General features: G+C 37.1%; 2 protein-coding genes across 5 annotated transcripts in view; both read left to right on the forward strand.

Moving 5' to 3' along the window:
• The window catches only part of LOC127453285 (transcription factor HIVEP3-like), a 133,820-nt gene extending 129,870 nt beyond the window's left edge, over positions 1–3,950 (forward strand). For all 4 annotated transcript variants that reach the window (XM_051719539.1, XM_051719541.1, XM_051719540.1 and 1 more), the window contains one exon: positions 530–3,950. In XM_051719539.1, coding sequence (XP_051575499.1) covers positions 530–1,279 — 750 coding nt within the window. In that variant the 3' untranslated portion in view covers positions 1,280–3,950. The remainder of the gene's footprint in view (positions 1–529) is intronic.
• A 4,156-nt stretch (positions 3,951–8,106) lies between these two features.
• Positions 8,107–16,063, forward strand: LOC127453341 (endothelin-2-like). The gene is made up of 5 exons (XM_051719675.1): positions 8,107–8,668; positions 9,504–9,654; positions 10,987–11,100; positions 14,430–14,609; positions 14,727–16,063. The coding sequence occupies exons 1-5, from the start codon at positions 8,611–8,613 to the stop codon at positions 14,815–14,817; spliced, it is 594 nt and encodes a 197-aa protein (XP_051575635.1). The 5' UTR covers positions 8,107–8,610; the 3' UTR covers positions 14,818–16,063.
• The last annotated feature ends 3,455 nt before the right edge of the window (positions 16,064–19,518 follow it).

Below are 19,518 nucleotides of genomic sequence, written 5' to 3' on the forward strand. Positions count from 1 at the left end.
TTGGCGCTCGCCATATCCCGTGTGAAAAGGTTTTTATTCTGAAGAAAAGGAATGAGGAAGAGAAGATTACATTGCAGGTTTAACCAATCAGTAGAAATGGGCGTGTCACGCCCATCCACTTGTGCAAATCAAATAATAAGATTGTACACTTCTTTTAAGCGCTTGAATGAAAAAACTAGAAAACGAGCTGAATTCCTGTTTTTCTAGTTCTTATATGAAACGGAAAAAAAAGAAAAATTAAGTGTTTTCTCAATTTTGATCATTTCTTTCTAGATGAAAAAAAGAGTAAATGGTCGATTTAGTGGTTATTCCGTTTTGAAGACAAAAACGAGAAAACGAATTATCCGAAGGTACACTGACCATTATTTAATGTCATTTTTTGCTGGTCAGACTACAAAAATAAAAAATATTTAAGTCATATCTGCCAAAAAAAAAAAAAAAAAAAAAAAAAAGATTTTTGCTTCATGTCTGCACAAAGCTTTAGTGATGTTGAACAAGTTTTATTCCAATACCATGTCTCCCCCTACAGGACAAGCCTGGTACTCAACAAACTCAAATGCCCCCGGATCCTTGCCTGGTTTCCCCAACCCTATGCTTCTCCCCCAGTGAGCCTTTCTCACCCACACCTGTTACACCACGGACAATGGACCGCATGTTTAGCCACCTTCCTTTACATTCCCAGGACCAAGCCCGCATGCCATATCACATGATTCCTATAGGAGGCATACAAATGGTGCAGCTCAGAACCAGACCTTGGCCCAAACTGTCATCCTCTACCCCCTCTCCCAAAGACGACTCCCCTTTCTCCCTAGCCAGGAGTGATTTCCCATGGATATCGCTCCCTGAGACAAGTCCGCAAAGATCTCTGGTGTACAGCAAGACACAAAGCCAAGATGGAGCGACCCAGTCTGACCAGTCTTGTTCTAGTACAAGCTCAACATTAGCCAAACTACCCCCTCTACAGCAGGATATAGGGGAGCAACAGACTGCAAAAGTCAGAAAGCAACATGGAGGCTCTAGATCCGCCATTCAGAGTCACACCTTTGTTCCTGAAACATTTAGAAAAGATGCAGCAGAAAGCGATGAAGGAGCTAAGAGGATCTCTATGGTTTCACAGGGAGAAGGAGAAATATCCTCACACAAAACTAGACAGCTGCATGAGACAGAAAAGCCTGTAGTGGCGTCACTCAGGGGACGTGGCTCTTCAGAAGAAGAAAGTTCAGGACAGCAATCTGGCAGTGCTGCTCAGAGCCAAGAAGGGGGTCCAGACAGCACTTAAAAGCCTCTTCTGCACAATGGTGCAGTGCTTTCTACTGTTAATACTACTATTCTTTTCTTTTCTTTTCTTTTGTAATGCGCTTATTTTTTTATATTCAAATTTTCAATACTATTGGTAACTTGGTAAATGTTTGTTCTGCAATATTCAAGATTGTAATATGATGCACTTTTATCTTGAAAAGAAAAATATTTATGTAAATCAATTATATCTGTCCCTCCTGTATCTTTATTGACATTGCAATCTTAATATATCTATTTGAATATGCATATATACAAAAATACTTGTAAAACGTTAAGTATGGGTATGAATACATTTCTAAATGACCAAGGTGAAGACTTAAATCATGAGTAATTCCAATATTTTGTCTCGTCCAGTATTGCACAAATTATATTGATGTGTGCCTTTTTCTGTCCAGATTTACTGCTTGAAGTGTCAACAATGATGAAAGGCTGTGAATTCTTTTTATGAATAATTTTTTTTTTGTGTTTCAAATGAGCTGGTGTTTGCAGAATCGGGAGGTGTTTCGCGTTCAGATTTTTTCCGTACGTAAACAAGACAGGCGCTGGTGTTGAAAAAGACGTGAGAAGAAGGCTTGGCATGGAGCCTTGCAGGGAAATTGCACTGAAGTCATATTTTTTATAATAAAAGTTAAATGATTAGATACATTGTCTCTGTACAGATAGAAAGTCTATGGTCCATATTTATTGTCATGTGAAAATATGAAAATGCCTGTTTTGTTTACTTTGGTTTTCAAAGGGATTTCTATTGTCATTTTTTTATTCTTTAACTTTTTGTTAAAAGTTACTTTTTTAGTTATGATCTCAAGACTTGAAATAAAGAAACTGGACAGGCTCTCGGTGAAGTCGGTCGAGAAATTTATTATTTCTGAACCAATAAAGGTACACCACAAATTTCTAGACTTGCCTAAGATAAGTATCCCTGTTTTATGACCAGCAGATGGTGCAGTCTGTTAATAAATAACCCCCCCACTGTAAATGTATAACTATTTATAAGTAGTATTCCAGAGGAAAAGATAGCAGTGTAGATTGAATTATCTGGGTTTCCACAAGAATTAATATTCCCATACGTAAAACATTTTTGATTTTAAGACATGGCAGAAATAAAGTGTCATAAGTGTCTCTTTTTAGCCCATTGTCTTTGAGACTCTTCAAATTCTCCAAAAAGTGATGTAACACTTTTTGTGATACAAGCATTTTAATTGATTAATCCATGTAGAATTTCAGAGCTTTGTGTGACCATGACAGATGTATTCATTGTGGAGCATGTTGCACAGACCTTGAACTAATGCTTTATGAGAAAGGATTCAGTTACAGATCGTGCCATAGACGTAAACTTTCAACAAGTTGCCTTGTCCAATGTTTAGTATCAAAGCAATATTGACTGAGTTTTATGCTGCATGTCTAATATAAGATCATTATCGTTAGTCAGTTGCTCCAATAGTCAATTAATACCAAATGTATTCACAATGTGACAGAAGGGTAAATTGTGATGTATGTAACATGTTTTATAGTTCTAACTATATAACGAATTTATAATTAAGGAATGACAATTTATCAGTAAAGTACAGTATGCAAATCAAAAGAAAACCATCATCAGAACATCAGTAATTAATATTAGGAATGAATATGAGTCTTAAGGTCATAAATATTGATTCTTACCTGTTTAAAATAAAAATACAGTGCCATTATTTATAAGATGAATGTTTCTATAGACAAGTGATCACTTTCTGTTTATGAGAATAAGCGTGAAAATGAACTTGAGATGTACTTGGAATTTGTTACTTCTAGCAATCAAGAAAACTTGATGGCCAATCATAAACGAGGTAGATTGTTTCCTCCAATGAGGTGAGGTCAGCTAAACAGGGCTGTTTGTGTAATATTGTCATTCTCTTGCTTTAAGCTAAATATTTAGGTAGCATACTCACTAATCAATGGCAATGCACAGGTTAAATAGGTCAAGTGATTGAGATTAGAGTGCAGTTAATGCCATCTTTGTTTTGCCGTATCACTCTTACTTCTGATTAAACATTAACATTTTTTAGCCCATTTAGTGACTCAGGGGACAGCAGATCCTTTTATTTACAGTCTCTGTTTTTGCAGCAATCTGGCACGACACTGGAACATATAAACTGTAAAACCATAAAGCTTTACAGGTGTGTTTCATGGGGTTGTGGGCACTGGGTCCCAGATTCTGTAGAATAAAGGTTTGATAACGATTGATAAAATAAGAGATGAAGGCACTCCTTCATATAAGGAGAGGCAGGAAGAATCTCATCAAAAGCCATTACAAAAGAATCTAACTCCTTGACAGAGGGAGGTTGAAACTGAATGTGCACAGGTTGGTTGAAGGGTTGAGATAAACTGTAATTAAAGATAAACAAAAGCATTAAAGTGCTAATACTACACCTCCATCCACAGTGCCAGTCTGGACAGACAAGCACACGGTGTGCTTGTGTGTACCTGCACTTTCATGCTAATGTGTTAGAATCAATTATTTGGTAGCATCAATGCAAATGAAGTAATACTGAACTGGAAGTACATAAAGTACCTTTTGAACTCTGTTTTGAACTATTTAAAAAAATATATATTATTTTTTATTTTTTTAAATTCTGACTTGTAATATACAAGACTTTCAGAAATGTGCTTTAATCAAAGCATAAACATTATTAATTATACCTTGATTTTTTTTTTTTTTTTTTTTTTTTTCAAAATGACAATAAAATTAACAGGATCCCTAACGGGATGGAACTTAACAGAGTGGAAATAATGAGCTAAAGTTACACATATATTTTGTGTATTTACATATTGCTTTATCTGTTGAGTAATTGCCGTGCTAACCATAGCATAGTGATCAAGTTACACTCAGTAGTGCTTCCCACCTGTATTTAGCATGTTAACATTTCCTGTCACTTGCCAGAATATCACTAAAAGAGTTTCATTTGAGTTATTTTGACATGTTATTTCATTGGCTTTACTTGATTCAGTTAGGCCCTTTCTACTTCTGAATTTACATTGTAATTTTAATTTAAGAAAACCAATTTCAATCATGAAGAACCACGGTCCATGTTTAAATCAAGTTCAGCCAAAGAGTTATTTTCTTAGTGTAGCCATTGCTCAGTGAGGGATAGACAATCTTAAATGAGGCTGTCAACTTGAAAGTTATTTTAATATTTTTTAAATCTTCTTTTGACATTTTGATTATATCACACTGATTTATCTAACAAGATGGCATGTTTTAGAATAAGACAAACCAACTAATACTGTAGTTCATCACAGAAATCATAAAATCCAATCCATTGCTAAACTTGATGGTTGTGCTGTTGTTTTCCCACCAAAAGGTGTTTTTACCTTCCTTGAGGACGATGTCAGAAAGGAACTGTTTTTTGTTAAAGAAAACATGTTTTGATTGAAATGTTTTGATTTAAGAAAGGCACAAATAAAGAAACACCTAGAACATTTCTAAATGAATTTTTTTTATAACAGTTTTTCATGTTAGAAGTGTGTAGCAGTATTCACCTAGGGACATACAATACTGTAGGAAAAACTGTAAAATCCACTCAAAAACAAGAAGCGAAACTTTCACTGGCTTCACAAAAGTATTTTTAATCACTAATTAAATAGACTGCATCATTTAAAGTACTGTATCTTTTAAAGTTGGATTTAATTGCAAGGCCCATTCATTTCTGCAGCTGTGCATATTGTTTCTGTAAATGTTTGAAACTATAGGTTAAATATTACCCATACTTTGTGAGTGCTATGTATTCACAAAGTATGTGTATATTTGGATATATTCATCAAATAAATGAGAGCTAAATAGTAAGAGAAAATATTCACATTCTGTGTTTTTACTCAGTTCTTCAAGACTAAAAATAAAGTTAAAATGTAACAGTCTTTAATAATGGTTTATTCCCCTTCTTTCTTTGCCACTCGGATGAACATGGACTTAAAGAAAATGCTGGAAAGAACATGATCGGATTTTGGAGGGATGAACACATTTTCTCTGTCTGTGGAATGAGCACAGGAATGTGTTCTATCACTCTGCATTGACTTCCTTCATGCTGTCACCCATTCTTTCATCCATCTGCAGGAGATAGCAGCCATGAGAAGTCCATTTTCTGCCAAATGTCTGCTAAAGGTAATCTCTTGCTCATACATGGCTTAAGACATTATACATCAGTTCCAAGAACTGAATGCAAATGAAAAAGTTACCCAAGTATTTTAAAGACCATTTTAAGAACTGTAAACTATAAAAGAGATTTAGAGTGTTCTGCCTTTTGCAGTTTGAAATATACCCATTATATAAAATCATACCATTTGAGTGTAGGATGGTGTATCTGTATGTTCTACTCTGATTAGTATTTCCATATAAATTTGCTATGTTTCCTACATTTTCCTATCAGAGTGATAGGTAGTTTTCTCAGCAGCAGTGAAAGTAGTGCTTCAACAAACCTCTCATCTAAATTTTATGTCACAAATGATAAACCACTTTAATCAAAGTCTGTGGGGAGATTATGTTGATACATTTGCATTGAAATGTGTGTGCATTTGCATCACCCACAGTGGCTGCTGTGGACCCTCCATAAATGTGTGGGCCACATTTGCAAAATCAGCCCGATACCTGTAATGGGTAAGCATCTAAGTCTTATCTTTGTATGGTTCGTGGCAAAGCCATCACGGAAACCCATTGTTGAAGAGGTTGAGTTGTGGACATGAACATTGCTCATCCATAGTTGGCCTTATGCCAAAATTTCATTTCTTTGACAGAGCAGCACACATAACTGTTTTTTAATTCTGGACCATCTTCATATTTCTGGCTACCCATAGCAGCTCTAATAGTGATTTAGAGATAACGATGCTTTATTTTGTTTTATTATACAGTATAATATTGTTATATATGCATTAGCGCTTCAGATTTCCACAAATATTCCACAAACAACAGGAAACCCTGTCTTTTAAGAGGGTTACACATTCTAAAAATCATCAGCCTCTCTTCACAATATGATGATTTTAAAGAATTTTTAAGAATCTGTGATTTATTTTTATTTTAGAATATGTGATGTGTTTTTAAGAATATGTGATATAATTTGAAAGAAAGCCTATCAACTGAACTTCTAAGAAACATCAGTCAATCAAGCATTTTTTTTGATAGAACTTTAATAATTAGAACAAAAACATAGCAGCCATGTATGAATCACAATTTTCATATTAAACAGAACAATTATATAATTTAATCACTGCTGTCAAACATTTCAAACACTGGTCCAGTCAGCCAAAACCAGAGAATCAAAGCAGAAAAAATATTCCTTAATGACAGTGTCAAACATGATCTTACAATTTCAGAAGCTTGTGTCACCTCTCTTTCTACACTGTTGACTTGGTCACTTATCTTTTATCTTATTTAATATGATCTAAAATAGATATGCCACAAACATCACCATTACCATTAATCTAAATTCAAAATAATGTCCAAAAAATAACAAAAGACATGGAAAAGTCAAAGAACAATAGCATTGTTTAGATGCATACGATTATTGTTGTCACACACATGACCCTATGAAAAAAAATATTGGCTGGTGGTTGTACATGAGTACATTATTGGTCATTCAGTGTTTCAGTGAAATGACTAACAATAAAGAGGTCCGAGATTAGAAACTTATGAGTTGCCAAAATGTAAAATGATTTCATCTGTTTAACAACATTAACTTACAATAGTCAAAGACGACTTCTCTGGTTGCTCACGTCTTGTCTCGGTAGACTGCATATTGTCAACAGCTCAGTGTCTGTTGTGCTAATGGCTGGCAGGCTGTGGGGCTCATTAATATTAATCACGTTGTCTGCGTTCGGCTGAACTGATTTGCTGAATCAAAACGCGGACGATGACGTATGAGCGTTAGCCAGTGGGATTACCACTTTCGCGTTAGTTCCGCCCACTGCAGAAGCAACCTGCTACTTTGTGTGTCGCGAAGCAATGCATGGACTGACAGTCTGTCTGTAATGCCACAAACACTGACAAGCACTGACAAGCAAACTGATACAAACAGTGAAGCACCCCAGTGCTTTTATACTAAATATCAGCACTATTGGAATGCTGCTTTTCCAATCAGATTAAAGGACCAGAATTAACAGTTGTATATATCTAAATGTCATAAGCAGTAGTTTTCACTGAGTGCTTTGTAGCTCAATGTATGGCAAACAGGCTTATGGCATGCATAAACATGTCCAAATGTCCTATGGTTCATCAATAGAAAAACACCAACTTTATAAAAGGAAATGCAATGGTTTATGCAGGCCTTCTATGTAATAGCACAAGTAATCAAATTAATTCCATATTGTGTTAGTGTCTTCTAAAATTTCTCTTATCTGGGATTAATTTGAACAATCAAAATCAAATAGTGACTAAAGGTTAAAGGAAGTTCCTGAGCACTCACATCTTTTCCACACTGTCCACCCACACCTGGACCTCATAGAGAGGACCTACTCTCCAGAATATTCCCCTTGGTGATCTATGTTTCCATGGGACACTGGCTTGCCCTGCAGTGTGCTTGTAACAGAATTCATGCAAATCTGTATATCCCTCACTCATCTTTTCCTGGTGGCCCTCCAAAGCTGCCCTCCTCCCACCCTCTAGTCCCATTAGACAGCATGTTTAGGTCCACAATGTTCAAAGGCAAAATTTCCACAAAACTGAAAAATCTGAAACTGAACTGAAATTCACTCTTCCTCATGTTGTTCCACACCATTTGACTATAACTTTCTTCTGTGGGACACAAAATGTAGAATGTAAGCCTCATTCGCCATTCACTTTCATTGTATGGAAAAAAGATGTAGTGAGAGTGAATGGTGACTGAGGCTAACATTATGCTTGACATCTCTTTTTGTGTTCCACAGAAGAAAAATAGTCAGATGGGTTTGGAACAACATAAGGGTGAGTAAATTATTATGTTTTGGATCAACTAATCCCTTTAAGGCATGTTTGTTTAAAAATGGGAAAGGAGGGATTTTTACTCTTTATCATTATTGTTTCTGAGCTGGGGTCTCTTCCACACAAACAATCCAATGACCCCTGTTTGCCGAGGGGGCAGCAGAGATTCTTGGAATGTTGCAGGGTGCGAAGGCAAGCTGGAGTTGTGTAACTGCCACCCATGAGAGCCAACCTGACGGGGGGTGGTGCATATCACAAGAGCTATAAGTGTGGCCAAACAGGACGGTTCAACATTAGACAAACACCTGCAGCTGACTGCAAACTGTTGGGATTGCTTGGGTGAACATCTGGACTTCTTACTTTGTGTTGAAACCTGAATTATAGACATAATGGAATCAAGAACAACACTGATCTTCATTTTTACCTTGTGCACAACTCTTCATGAAGGTAAAATACTTATTTTTACAGAATGTATTTTTGTTTTTCATTGTTTTTTTGTTTTTTTGTTTTTTTTTGTGTGTGTGTTTTTTTTCCATTTATGATATCTTCAATTTTCTGTATTTAATGAAGTCATAGATTCTTTGAGATTAGGATTAAGGATTCAGATTAATTCACTTCTGAATTTATTTTATTAATCATGAACCTGTGCAAACCTGTGAAACCTTTTCAAATTAAGTCTGAGACTTTACGCATTTTTTACAGTATATTTTAGAAATCAACTGTTAAACAATTAATAAGCATTATTAAACAATCCTAAAATCCTTTTATGCATTTATAAAAGCATATAAAAGATTTCTGCACCTTTTTAAAGGTTCAAAAAAATACAGTGAGGAATCAACTGTCTCCTTCTGGCAAAATGAGACTCTGGAAGAATCTTGTCAACACTTATATTTTACAAGAGTTATATTTTCAACAGCTGCCTAACGATATGTGTGTATCTCCAAGAATTCAGTCAGGGACTCATACCCATTAGCCTCTCATTCAAGATAAGTGAAGCACAGATGCATGTGAGAAAAGCTGCAAACTTTAAAGCAGACCGCTACTCATTAAGATGAGACGTCTGGGATCGCATTCATGATTACATAAGATAGCACAATTTGGACAGAGCAGGGGGAATAGAGTGATGTAATAAACTGAAACCATAAAAGCGAAATAATAACATGTGGTTTGTGATAACATGATGCTCATTTGTGATAACAAGATGCTCAGCCAGTTTCTCTGCTGGAATTTTTTTGACTTTGACAGATTCTGGCAAGTTTTCTTCCCACTCCCCTCTTTGCAGGTTGGGGGTTGCCTGTAATGCTCCAGACTGACCCGAGTGACCCACCGGCAACCCATAGGGTCAGGACCAAGCGCTGCTCCTGCAACAACCAACTGGATTCAGAGTGCCACTATTTCTGCCATCTGGACATCATCTGGGTGAACACACCAAGGTGAGTGTTCGCCCATGCATGGGCAAACCTGCATAAACCATACATAAGGAAGCCACAACGCAGATGTTCTACCTGTGCTGAAGACTCTTTAGAGGTAGATGCTCAGATGAAGGACAGAACTTGCTTTTGGACTCTATATCAAATAGCCTATGTTGATAAATGGCCCAAAATTGTTCATGACATACAGTATTTATGTTGCTAAAGCTAATTTTATCTTCAAAATAAAATCACTGAATGGTGATTCAGTGTTTGCTTAGTTGGCCACTGCACCCATTAAAACTTCTATAGCCTCCAATATATGAATCTTGTGATTAATCATGGAATAAAGTGCCTGTGTGTGGAAGAACTGCCCACTTATTAGTCTCATTTAACAAGACCAATATTTTTCAAAATTGAAAATTCTGGAGGCCTGGGTAGCTCAGCGAGTATTGACGCTGACTAACACCCCTGGAGTTGCGAGTTCAAATCCAGAGCGTGTTGAGTGACTTCAGCCAGGTCTCCTAAGCAACCAAATTGGCCCAGATGTTAGGGAGGGTGGAGTCACATTGGGTAACCTCCTCATGGTCGCTATAATGTGTGGTTCTCGCTTTCGGTGGGGTGCGTCGTGAGTTGTGCGTGGATGCCGCAGAGAATAGCGTGAAGCCTCCACACACGCTATGTCTCTGCGGTAACGCACTCAACAAGCCACGTGATAAGATGCGCAGATTGACAGTCTCTGACGCAGAGGCAACTGAGATTCGTTCTCCGCCACCCAGATTTAGGCGAGCCACCACAAGGACTTAGAGCGCATTGGGAATTGTGCGTTCCAAATTGGGGAGAATAGGTGGAGAAATAAAAAGTGAAAACTCTGTCATCATTTACTCATCCTCATGTTGTACAAACCCTATTTGACTTTCGTTCTTCTGTGGAACATAAAAGGCAGAATGTTATTCTCAGTCACCACCAATCTGAATTTTTTTTTTTTTTTTTACAGTACATACAATGAAAATGAATGGTGACTGAGGCTAAAATTCTGCCTAACATTTTCCTTTTGTGTTCCACGGGAAAAGAAAAAGACACATGGGTTTAGAACAACCCCACTGAGGGAGAATACATGATAACAGAATTTTCATTTTTGGGTGAATTATCCCTTTAAGTGAGAGTGCTTTTGCATCACTTGCATTTAATAAGAGTCACTATTGAGTAATTGTGCATTTATTGCTGTTTATCTAGAATCATCTTGGCACTGGATAGAATCCTCATTATGAAAGCTGAAACAGTACAAAGTCCCACTTTGATCACTTTCTGTGATGCCCTTTCTATCCAGTTAAATAATGACTGTCTTTTCCACAGTAAGACCGCAGTTTATGGATTGGGCAGTCCTCTGACTCGCCGGCGGAGGTCTACAGGTCGCTGTTTCTGTGTCAACCCTGCAGATCAAACATGCAATACCTTCTGCCGCTACAGGTGAGCCTCGTCTCCCACTTGCACATGACCAGTTAAGTGACATCACTTATGAAAACACGGGGGAGGACGGTGTAATTAAAATTCATCTTCTTTAGAATTATTTTTTTAGGACATTAAGGGTATGTTCACACTTGGCAGGTTTGGTTCGGTTAAAACGAACTCTGGTGCAATTGCTCTATTAGGGTGCTTTCACACTGGCAGTTTAGTTCGAAACAGCACGGTTCGAATGAAAAAATGGTAATGTGAAAGCTGTCATGCAGAGTGGGGAGCAACTCGGACTCGGGTGCGCAATCGTTCAGGAAGTAAAGTAACCTGCGCATGCGTTTAAGCCGATGACGACATCTATCTATCTATCTATACACCTTATAAATACTATATAGAAATACTATTATAGGTTATAAATATAGGGCATAATAGGAGATGACAGTGGCGATAACTTCACCTTGGACACGAGCATGAGTAAGCACGCAGTGTAAACAAAGATGCAAATGAATTCCTTGCAATCAGCCGTCTCCTCAAAAAACAGTTTGTGAGCAGCGGCAAGCCGCCTTCCCCTGGACATCTGATGAGTTACACCATGAAGCGCACATATACGCAGTTGTTGTTCACTCTGCTGTGCATAATGGCACCAAAATAACAAAAAAAAACAAAAGTATGATGAGTCGCGTTGTGTTCTCCATGCGTGTTTGTAATGATGTAAGATGAACGCAAATGGAGCAGGGTTCGATAGAATCAAGTGAGTGTGAAACCAGACCAAAGCAGCGGGGGGCACGGGGAACAATCGCACTCAGAATCGGACCACAGCAAACGTGCCCAGTGTGAAAGCCCCCTTAGTGTGGTTCATTTGAACAAGTGTGAACGCTGTCATCCGAATCTTGCTGCACACCAAACAAGCGGACCGAGACCGCCTGAATAGTGGGTCTCGGTCCGCTTCCAAACAAACTCTGGTGCGGTTCTATTGATATATGAATGCAACATGGACCAAAGACGTCTAAACAGACCAAAAACAGTAAGTAATTTGCCTAATACAGACCTCAAGCATACCTGGTTCTTCTCATCATAGGAGCTATGTTGCCCATTACAGTTCGGTACAGGCGTCGGAACCGCCGTCAGCCGTCCTTGCAGCATATCTTGGTTTGTGTGTGCAACAGAGGTATTCCTGGTGCTGTTTTGACTCCTTTACACATTTTATTAGCTCTTCGTTTGTTCTCAGCTGGTAAAAAATACCACCATATATACATATATATATATATATATATATATATATATATATATATATATATATATATATATATATAAAACGAGCGCATTTCGCCCAACAGCCAGCATTATTTTGGATGATCGGAAAGTTCCGTCAAAAAAATATACGTCATAAAATCTGTCCAATCAGGTTGTGACTTTTTCCTGATGTCATTGGTTTTATATCGTTAGGTTCGGTGTTAAAAATGCCAGTGTGAACGCTAAGTGAACCAGGACTAAATGTATAATTTTCTTTTTTGATCTGGACCAAGAGGACCAAGAGAAACGAACTACAAGTGAGAACACACCCTAAGTACCACTGTAAATACAATGGGTGTGTTGTTTAGGGTGTGCTCCTTAGGAGTTATCATGAGGGTGCAATGTGATACCAGAAAAACACTGATAGAGAAGCCAGAATATGTGGCATGAGTAGTTTTTGTTACCTGTGAAATTTCTAAGAGAAAGTTTCACCCGATGAATCAGAGTTTTAGCTATTTGGTTTAGGCAACCCCCACCCCTTCGATCCAGGAAGAAAAAATGTTTATGACAGATTGCTTAGTCACTAAAGAAGTCATATCCATCATCTGTTAACCAGTGTTAAAGTGTTTGTGTTCTTAAATGATGCAGTTATGTTCTTGCAATTTGCAATCTGTTGTTATGAAAACGAGATAGACAATAGATTTGAGCTTGCCAAAAAAAAAAAAAAAAAAAAATGTAATTATTAATTTTTTTAGTAATAAATTAATTGCAATGGGTTGTTTACTTATTGCAGTAGTTCTCAACTGGTTTTGCTTCAGCACCCAGATTAATTTTTGCCAAAGTATTGTAAAGTTTGATTGGAAATGGCTACAAAGTTGTTTGATTGTCCAGCCAAACATGGATAATCATATCTCTGAATCTTAGCATAATTGAGCAAAACCCATCTGTCACAGGACAGATCATAGTTTCCAGTTTTTGTCACAGCTCAGTTTTCAACCTGATCTCATGAAAATGAAGTGACTGTAGTGACATTTTGGCAAAATTGTTACATGGTTACTTACAGTATTACAGCAGTTCAGAGGTGAAATGTCCACTGTGTGGTGCTCAAAGTGAGTTCAATTTTCTCCCAAAAAGATTAGGTTTTTAAGACTAATGCTCTATTGAGTGGTAAAGGAACAAAACCTTCCTCCCAACCTAACCGACAGGGTCTTAAAAAGCAAATGTGATATGAAAAATCAAATTACTTGTAGCCAGTGGGTTGAAAATAATCAACACAGGATACAAAACTATTTTGGGGGCTTTTATTCTGACAGGTGTTTCAACGAAAAGATTAAAAAAAGTGGTTGATGGGGCCGTATATAAAAAAAATGATGATATTAGCAAAATGAAACATAGTAGGATGAAAAATTGTCAAATGAAAAATGGAAATAAAATACGAAAATGAAATACAAAAATGAAATACGGCAGAGGCCAGTCCTTGCATGTGTACAAAACGTGGTCAGACTTCTCACATGCAATCCATATGCATCTCAAGCATGCGCAACAGGTGTCGCAAAACTCCGGTTCTTAAAGGGGCCACATCCAATTTATGATAAGAGTTCAACTTCATGAAATTTCTCCACTTGGCTACATACTGTTGTGCTTCTTTGACACTTTTCAGTTGAGCTACCACGCAATTTGATTGTGGTTTGAGCAGGCTTGTAAATGTAGTGTGTTACGTAAAGCAAACGTTAAAATATATCGCCCTACTGGTCATGCGCAATAATAAAAGAGTTTAGATATCATCAGATAGCATTATGTGAGGAACTGGGTGAAAAGTAAGTGTTTATGAACAGATGATCTGCTGTTTTACTCATGGTTTGAGTGAAAGGGAATATAGGTCGTTGTTGTAGCACCTCTAGTGTTTATTTCACTAGGAACCTGCGATGCATACAATGAGCCACGTAAAAATCATTCTGCAAAAATGTAGGTATAGTAACGTGATTTTATGAGACCAGGTTGTCAATTTTGCCAAAATGTTTTGCCTTTGCATGGCAGCACTGGTCTAAGGCAGTGTCATGTTTATTTTCATGCATTTACTGCAAATAATTAATTTGACTATTCTTTCCAAGCTCTGAAAATCCTTCCATAATCCTGGTGCACCCTTCTGAACCTGTGCGTGAAAAACAGGAGCAGCCTATATCAGATCACTTGACCGCCCTAAATGACTCAGAAAATGCTGGTCCAGGACTACTGGTTTTAGGGGAGTCTTCCTCCCTTCGGGCTCAGTCAGACGTCATGACTTTTCTCAAGTAAGGCCACATTCCACAAGTCCACATAATTCATGTTTACACACATTATTCATTGACTCTTCTGTGAATGTGTCCTCACTAGCCCCATTACTTACATCAATTCATCTGACTTTTCAGAAACCTGATCAGAGCTAGAGCCAGGGCTATGGAAAAGGCTACCCACACTAGGCAGTGGGCAACTAAGGCCCATAAATCTGGCTGCAGATGAAGACTTCACCTGGAGGCAGCAGAAATAGGAGTGTGAGCACTTGAACAAGAGACAACCCTTGTGCAACATGGGGTAGCAGAACAAATGTATGTCCTAGAGGACGAGACAGGGATTCCTATGAACACAGAGCCTTTGGTTCATGTTCAAGGCATAGGGCAGATTTAAAGGCCTGTGAGATGTGAAAATGTGGTTTTGAAGACCTTGGAGAGTCCTTTGTAAGTTGAACACAAGTCAGACGGTCTGTCCATTGGGACAGCAGAAAAGAGGGTCAGGTGTTTGCTACAGTTCTGGAGTGCAAACAGGATAGTTAGTTAAGCGGCTATGCAAGAGAACCCTAACTAGATCAAAGCTAGTCCACAACATCAACCTTGAACATTCAGAGGTAAAAGAGACAGATGAACCGCTAATGAAAAAAGTTGGGTTTGAAGCAAACAGACCCTGTATTGTCATTGTGAGAAACTCTGGCACTTTTTCTATTTATTGGCACTGTAGGAGTGCACCTACATCTGAGAGCAAAGGTTGAGATTATAGATTTGGTAGCAGTTCATCTGTGTATTTATTAATTTCGAATAGAGATTACAAAAATAAATAAAACGAAAGAAAAATTACAATAAAAGTGCTAACATCAATCCATATGGGTTTTTGAGCATCCAACAGGGTCTTTGACTAGCAATGTTATTGACCAACAATCATAGTGAAGATAAAATCTGAAGTGTGATCAAGAATTCTCACAAAAGTGTACAGTTCAGAGACTAGACACTTTTTGGAAGTCAGAACATTAAACAATGTCTTGAATCAAAAGCTATGTATTTGAACATGAAATATGTTTCAGTTTAGATTTAGCAAAATAATGAAACAATGCATATAAAATAAGAATTGTTAAATACTAAAATCTAAACGATTAGGGTAAATTAGGTGATGCAGTTGCAATCTGTTGTTATGACAATGAGATACACAGAATATACAGTATGAGCTGAAAAATGAAAAGATTTCCTTTTTATTGAATACCAATGGAACATTACTCTAACCATGTGCTTCTATTTTCAATTGATTAGCTATTTATAATCTAATTTAAATACATGTACAATCTAATTACTAATTAGCATCAGTATGAGGTCAACTGCAAAATATATGTAACAGCAATATGGCCTCATTATAAAGTTATTTACTCAGTTATGTATTTATTTTGTCCACTTACTATGAATTGTTTTCTTATATGTACAAAGCAATGACATATTTCAGATACAAAATGCTCAGTCAACATTACTCTGTTGTATGTAAACAAAGAATGGTCATAAATAAAAAATAAATACATTATTATTATTTAAGATTTTTTTTTCTCATCTTAATCTTTTGTCCTCTTAGTCTAAAATATACTGTTATATTTTAGCCCTTAATATAATGCTGACAAACACTAGGCAACCCTTAAAAAAATTACTTTGTGGATTCCAACATACAGTTACAGTTAAAATTGCAATAAAACTGTGGTAACTTCACATTTGCCACTACTTTTGAAAAAAAGAAATGAAAGTATATGACAAAAAACATTTTGGGGAGTTTTCATATTTATTATGCTTTTACATTAGTAACAATAACTGTGGAATTGTGGTGGAAACTATGGTTACTATAATAAGGGAACAGTCTTGGCACCCCTCTGTCCCTTCCATGGATTTGACATTAGTAGACAGTGTTTATAAATAAGGCACTGAATTACACTTTAAATTAACATATCCTTGGCATTATCTCATATGTACATAGTTCATATAATTGCCCTGGATTACAGCTCATTCAGAGGTCCTTTTATTGGTTGACAAAGCACCATGGCATTTTAACCTCAAGGGTGTGTACATGGATGAAAAGCAATTTGTTTCAGCACACTGACATGTTGTTGTGATGTGAACGATAGAGTCTTGCAGAGCAGGTGAATTAGGCAGGAAGCTTGCAGGCGCATGGGAAAGAAACGGTGTGGACAATGGCAATGAACAACAACAACAACAGTCCTGATGTTTTCCATCTTCCTGTCAAGACAGATTATATAGGCCAGCAGTGCACATAAGGCTAGTGTCCAAAATCCAGGACGATAACCTGCACTGAAGAATTGTATTTTTTTAGAAAAGTCTCAGCCACCCTTCACTTTCATTGAACAATTCCAAAGAAAAACATATATGTCAACATTACATCATTACATTGGTATGACCATATAAAACTGCTTCTGGCAATTATTATTGCTATGTAATGATCAAACATTAAACAACCAGTGAAGGAACTTGAGGTGCTTCCAAACTTTGGGAGCAAGGTTTAGGGTAAATACGTAAGATTTTTTTAAAATCATTTTTAGTGTTACAAATCCCTTTCAAACACTGGGCACACTTCTTTACCCAGATTGTGGTGACCCAACACAGTGCCAAAATTTCTGATTGTACAAAAGTAAACAAAATGTCCCTAAAAACATCTAAATGTATTAATTCACTGCATAAAACACATGTGGTCGAGACAAATCATGTTTATCCTTGTTGCATGTGAACATGTATTTAACATGCTCTGGGTCATATTGTCTTATGCCTTGCCTAGTTTTGTTAATGTTTTTTTAACATGAGGCCATATCGTGCATTTTTGCTGAAATCTGATTGGATGTTTGATGTTTGAAGTTTGATTGGATGCATGACATTTGACATCAACTAGTGCCGTCAAAGTGTTTTCTTCTCACTTTTGAAAGCCTATTTGTTTTGCTATATAATGCAATATTTGTCATTTAGCATCATTTTTTCCCTGTTGTCCATGACTATCAGAACAGACCTTTGACCCTTTTGAACACAAAGATTAAAGGAATAGTTCATCTAAAAATCTAAATTCTCTCATGATTTACAAATCCTCATGTCATTCTAGATGTGTATGACTTTATGAAGCTCCAAAACCACATAATAGCAGCATAAAAGTAATCCAGTGGTTAAATCCATGTCTTCAGAAGTTATATGATAGGTGTGGCTGAGAAACAAATCAATATTTAAGTCCCTTTTTATTATCAAGCTCCACTTTCACTTTCAAATTCTTCTTTTGTTTTTTCACATTCTTTGTGCATGGAGGAAAATTTAGGGCAGGGAGGAAAATTTATAGTAAAAAAGTACGTCTCACCCACACCTATCATATCACTTCTGAAGATATAGATTTAACCACTGGAGTCTTATGGAGTTGAGATATTCTTTTAAAAATCTTTGTTTGTGTTCAGCAGAAGAAAGAAAGTCATACAAATCTGGGATGGCATGAGGGTAAGCAATTGATGACAGAATTTTCATTTTTGGGTGAACTATCCCTTTAAGCCTCTCAAGTTCAGCAGGTTTATGCCATCACATTTCAAACAATGGCTGTCGCTGTAGCATTCATCTCTCCCCTGAGCACAGCGTCCTCTCCGCCACCAAACAGCCATCTTTGTCCAATATCGTAAAACAGGATGCCTTTACAAATTCCATCCGATTGCTACAACATTCAGAGTGAGAATGACAGGAAAGGCACATTAGAGGTAAATAAGAGGAAGTGATATGAAGTACACTGCGGTTGATAATGGAAAGGATAAAAACTGGCACGTTATCTCGCCTCTCCGTCATGGCTGCAGGCTTGAGCAACAGCACAATCATAAGATAACTACCTAAAAACTGTGGGTCTGTGATACTTTCAAAACATTGCTCTGTTTGTTTGACCATTCTGACCAGCCTCACACAGCAACACTGAGTGCATTTACATATATATCAATATGCTGATTAAAACCAAAATTAGCTTATTTAAAAAATATGTCAATGCAAGAAAAACACAATTACATGAAACTTGAAATCATCGGGTTATTCTCTGCTTTTGACATGAAAACATAAACAATCACACGCACAGCACTTGCTCATATTGGATAAGCCAGTGAAAACCCAGTTGTTTACAGGCAATGCAAAATTGGGGTGATGGGCTAAAATCTATGTGTTCCAATCGTTTTTGCTTAAACCGTTTATGACCTTACCCTGATGAAAGAAAACCGTTTACGCCATTTACATGATTACACACGCTGACTCTTTATTAAGCATAATAGGTGTAAGAACATGCACATAAATGTGCTCATAGGCTCAGCCAACGGCATGAGTATGTGATGGAACTTTTTGTTTGTCCAACCAATGGAAGACTGGGAAAGTGTTCAGAAAACATTCAGAAAGTCATTATTTTTGCATTTCCATTTGGTACCGCTAGTGGTACAGTAATTACACACTTCATTTTATTTTAAAAGTGTCAGTTCATCTCAGAGAAGCTTCTGTTCCTGACCTGGTAAATCTGTAATAGACAACATCAGTTGTCAATGGATTTTGCCTCACAGAGATACTGATAAAGATTATACTGATTAACTGGTTGTTAACTAATCAGGAAATTTAAATAAACTAGTTTGCATAGCAGTGTTATTTCAGAATGTGCTAAAAGGTAATTATTTAATTTGTATTGTGATGGAACAATGCCCAGTTACATAAGGCTGCTATACGCATATCAGAGTATTTAAATAAGTAGCCGAGTGAACGTCTTGGTTACTGTCATAACCTCCATTCCCTGATGGAGGGAACGAGACGTTGTGTCGATGTAGTGACACTAGGGGTCGCTCTTGGGAGCCCCAAACACCTCTGATCTTTGAGAAAAGGCCAATGGGAATTGGCGAGTGGAATTTGCATGCCACTCCCC

The sequence above is a fragment of the Myxocyprinus asiaticus genome, chromosome 15 (genome assembly GCF_019703515.2).
Source record: "Myxocyprinus asiaticus isolate MX2 ecotype Aquarium Trade chromosome 15, UBuf_Myxa_2, whole genome shotgun sequence".
NCBI lineage: Eukaryota > Metazoa > Chordata > Actinopteri > Cypriniformes > Catostomidae > Myxocyprinus > Myxocyprinus asiaticus.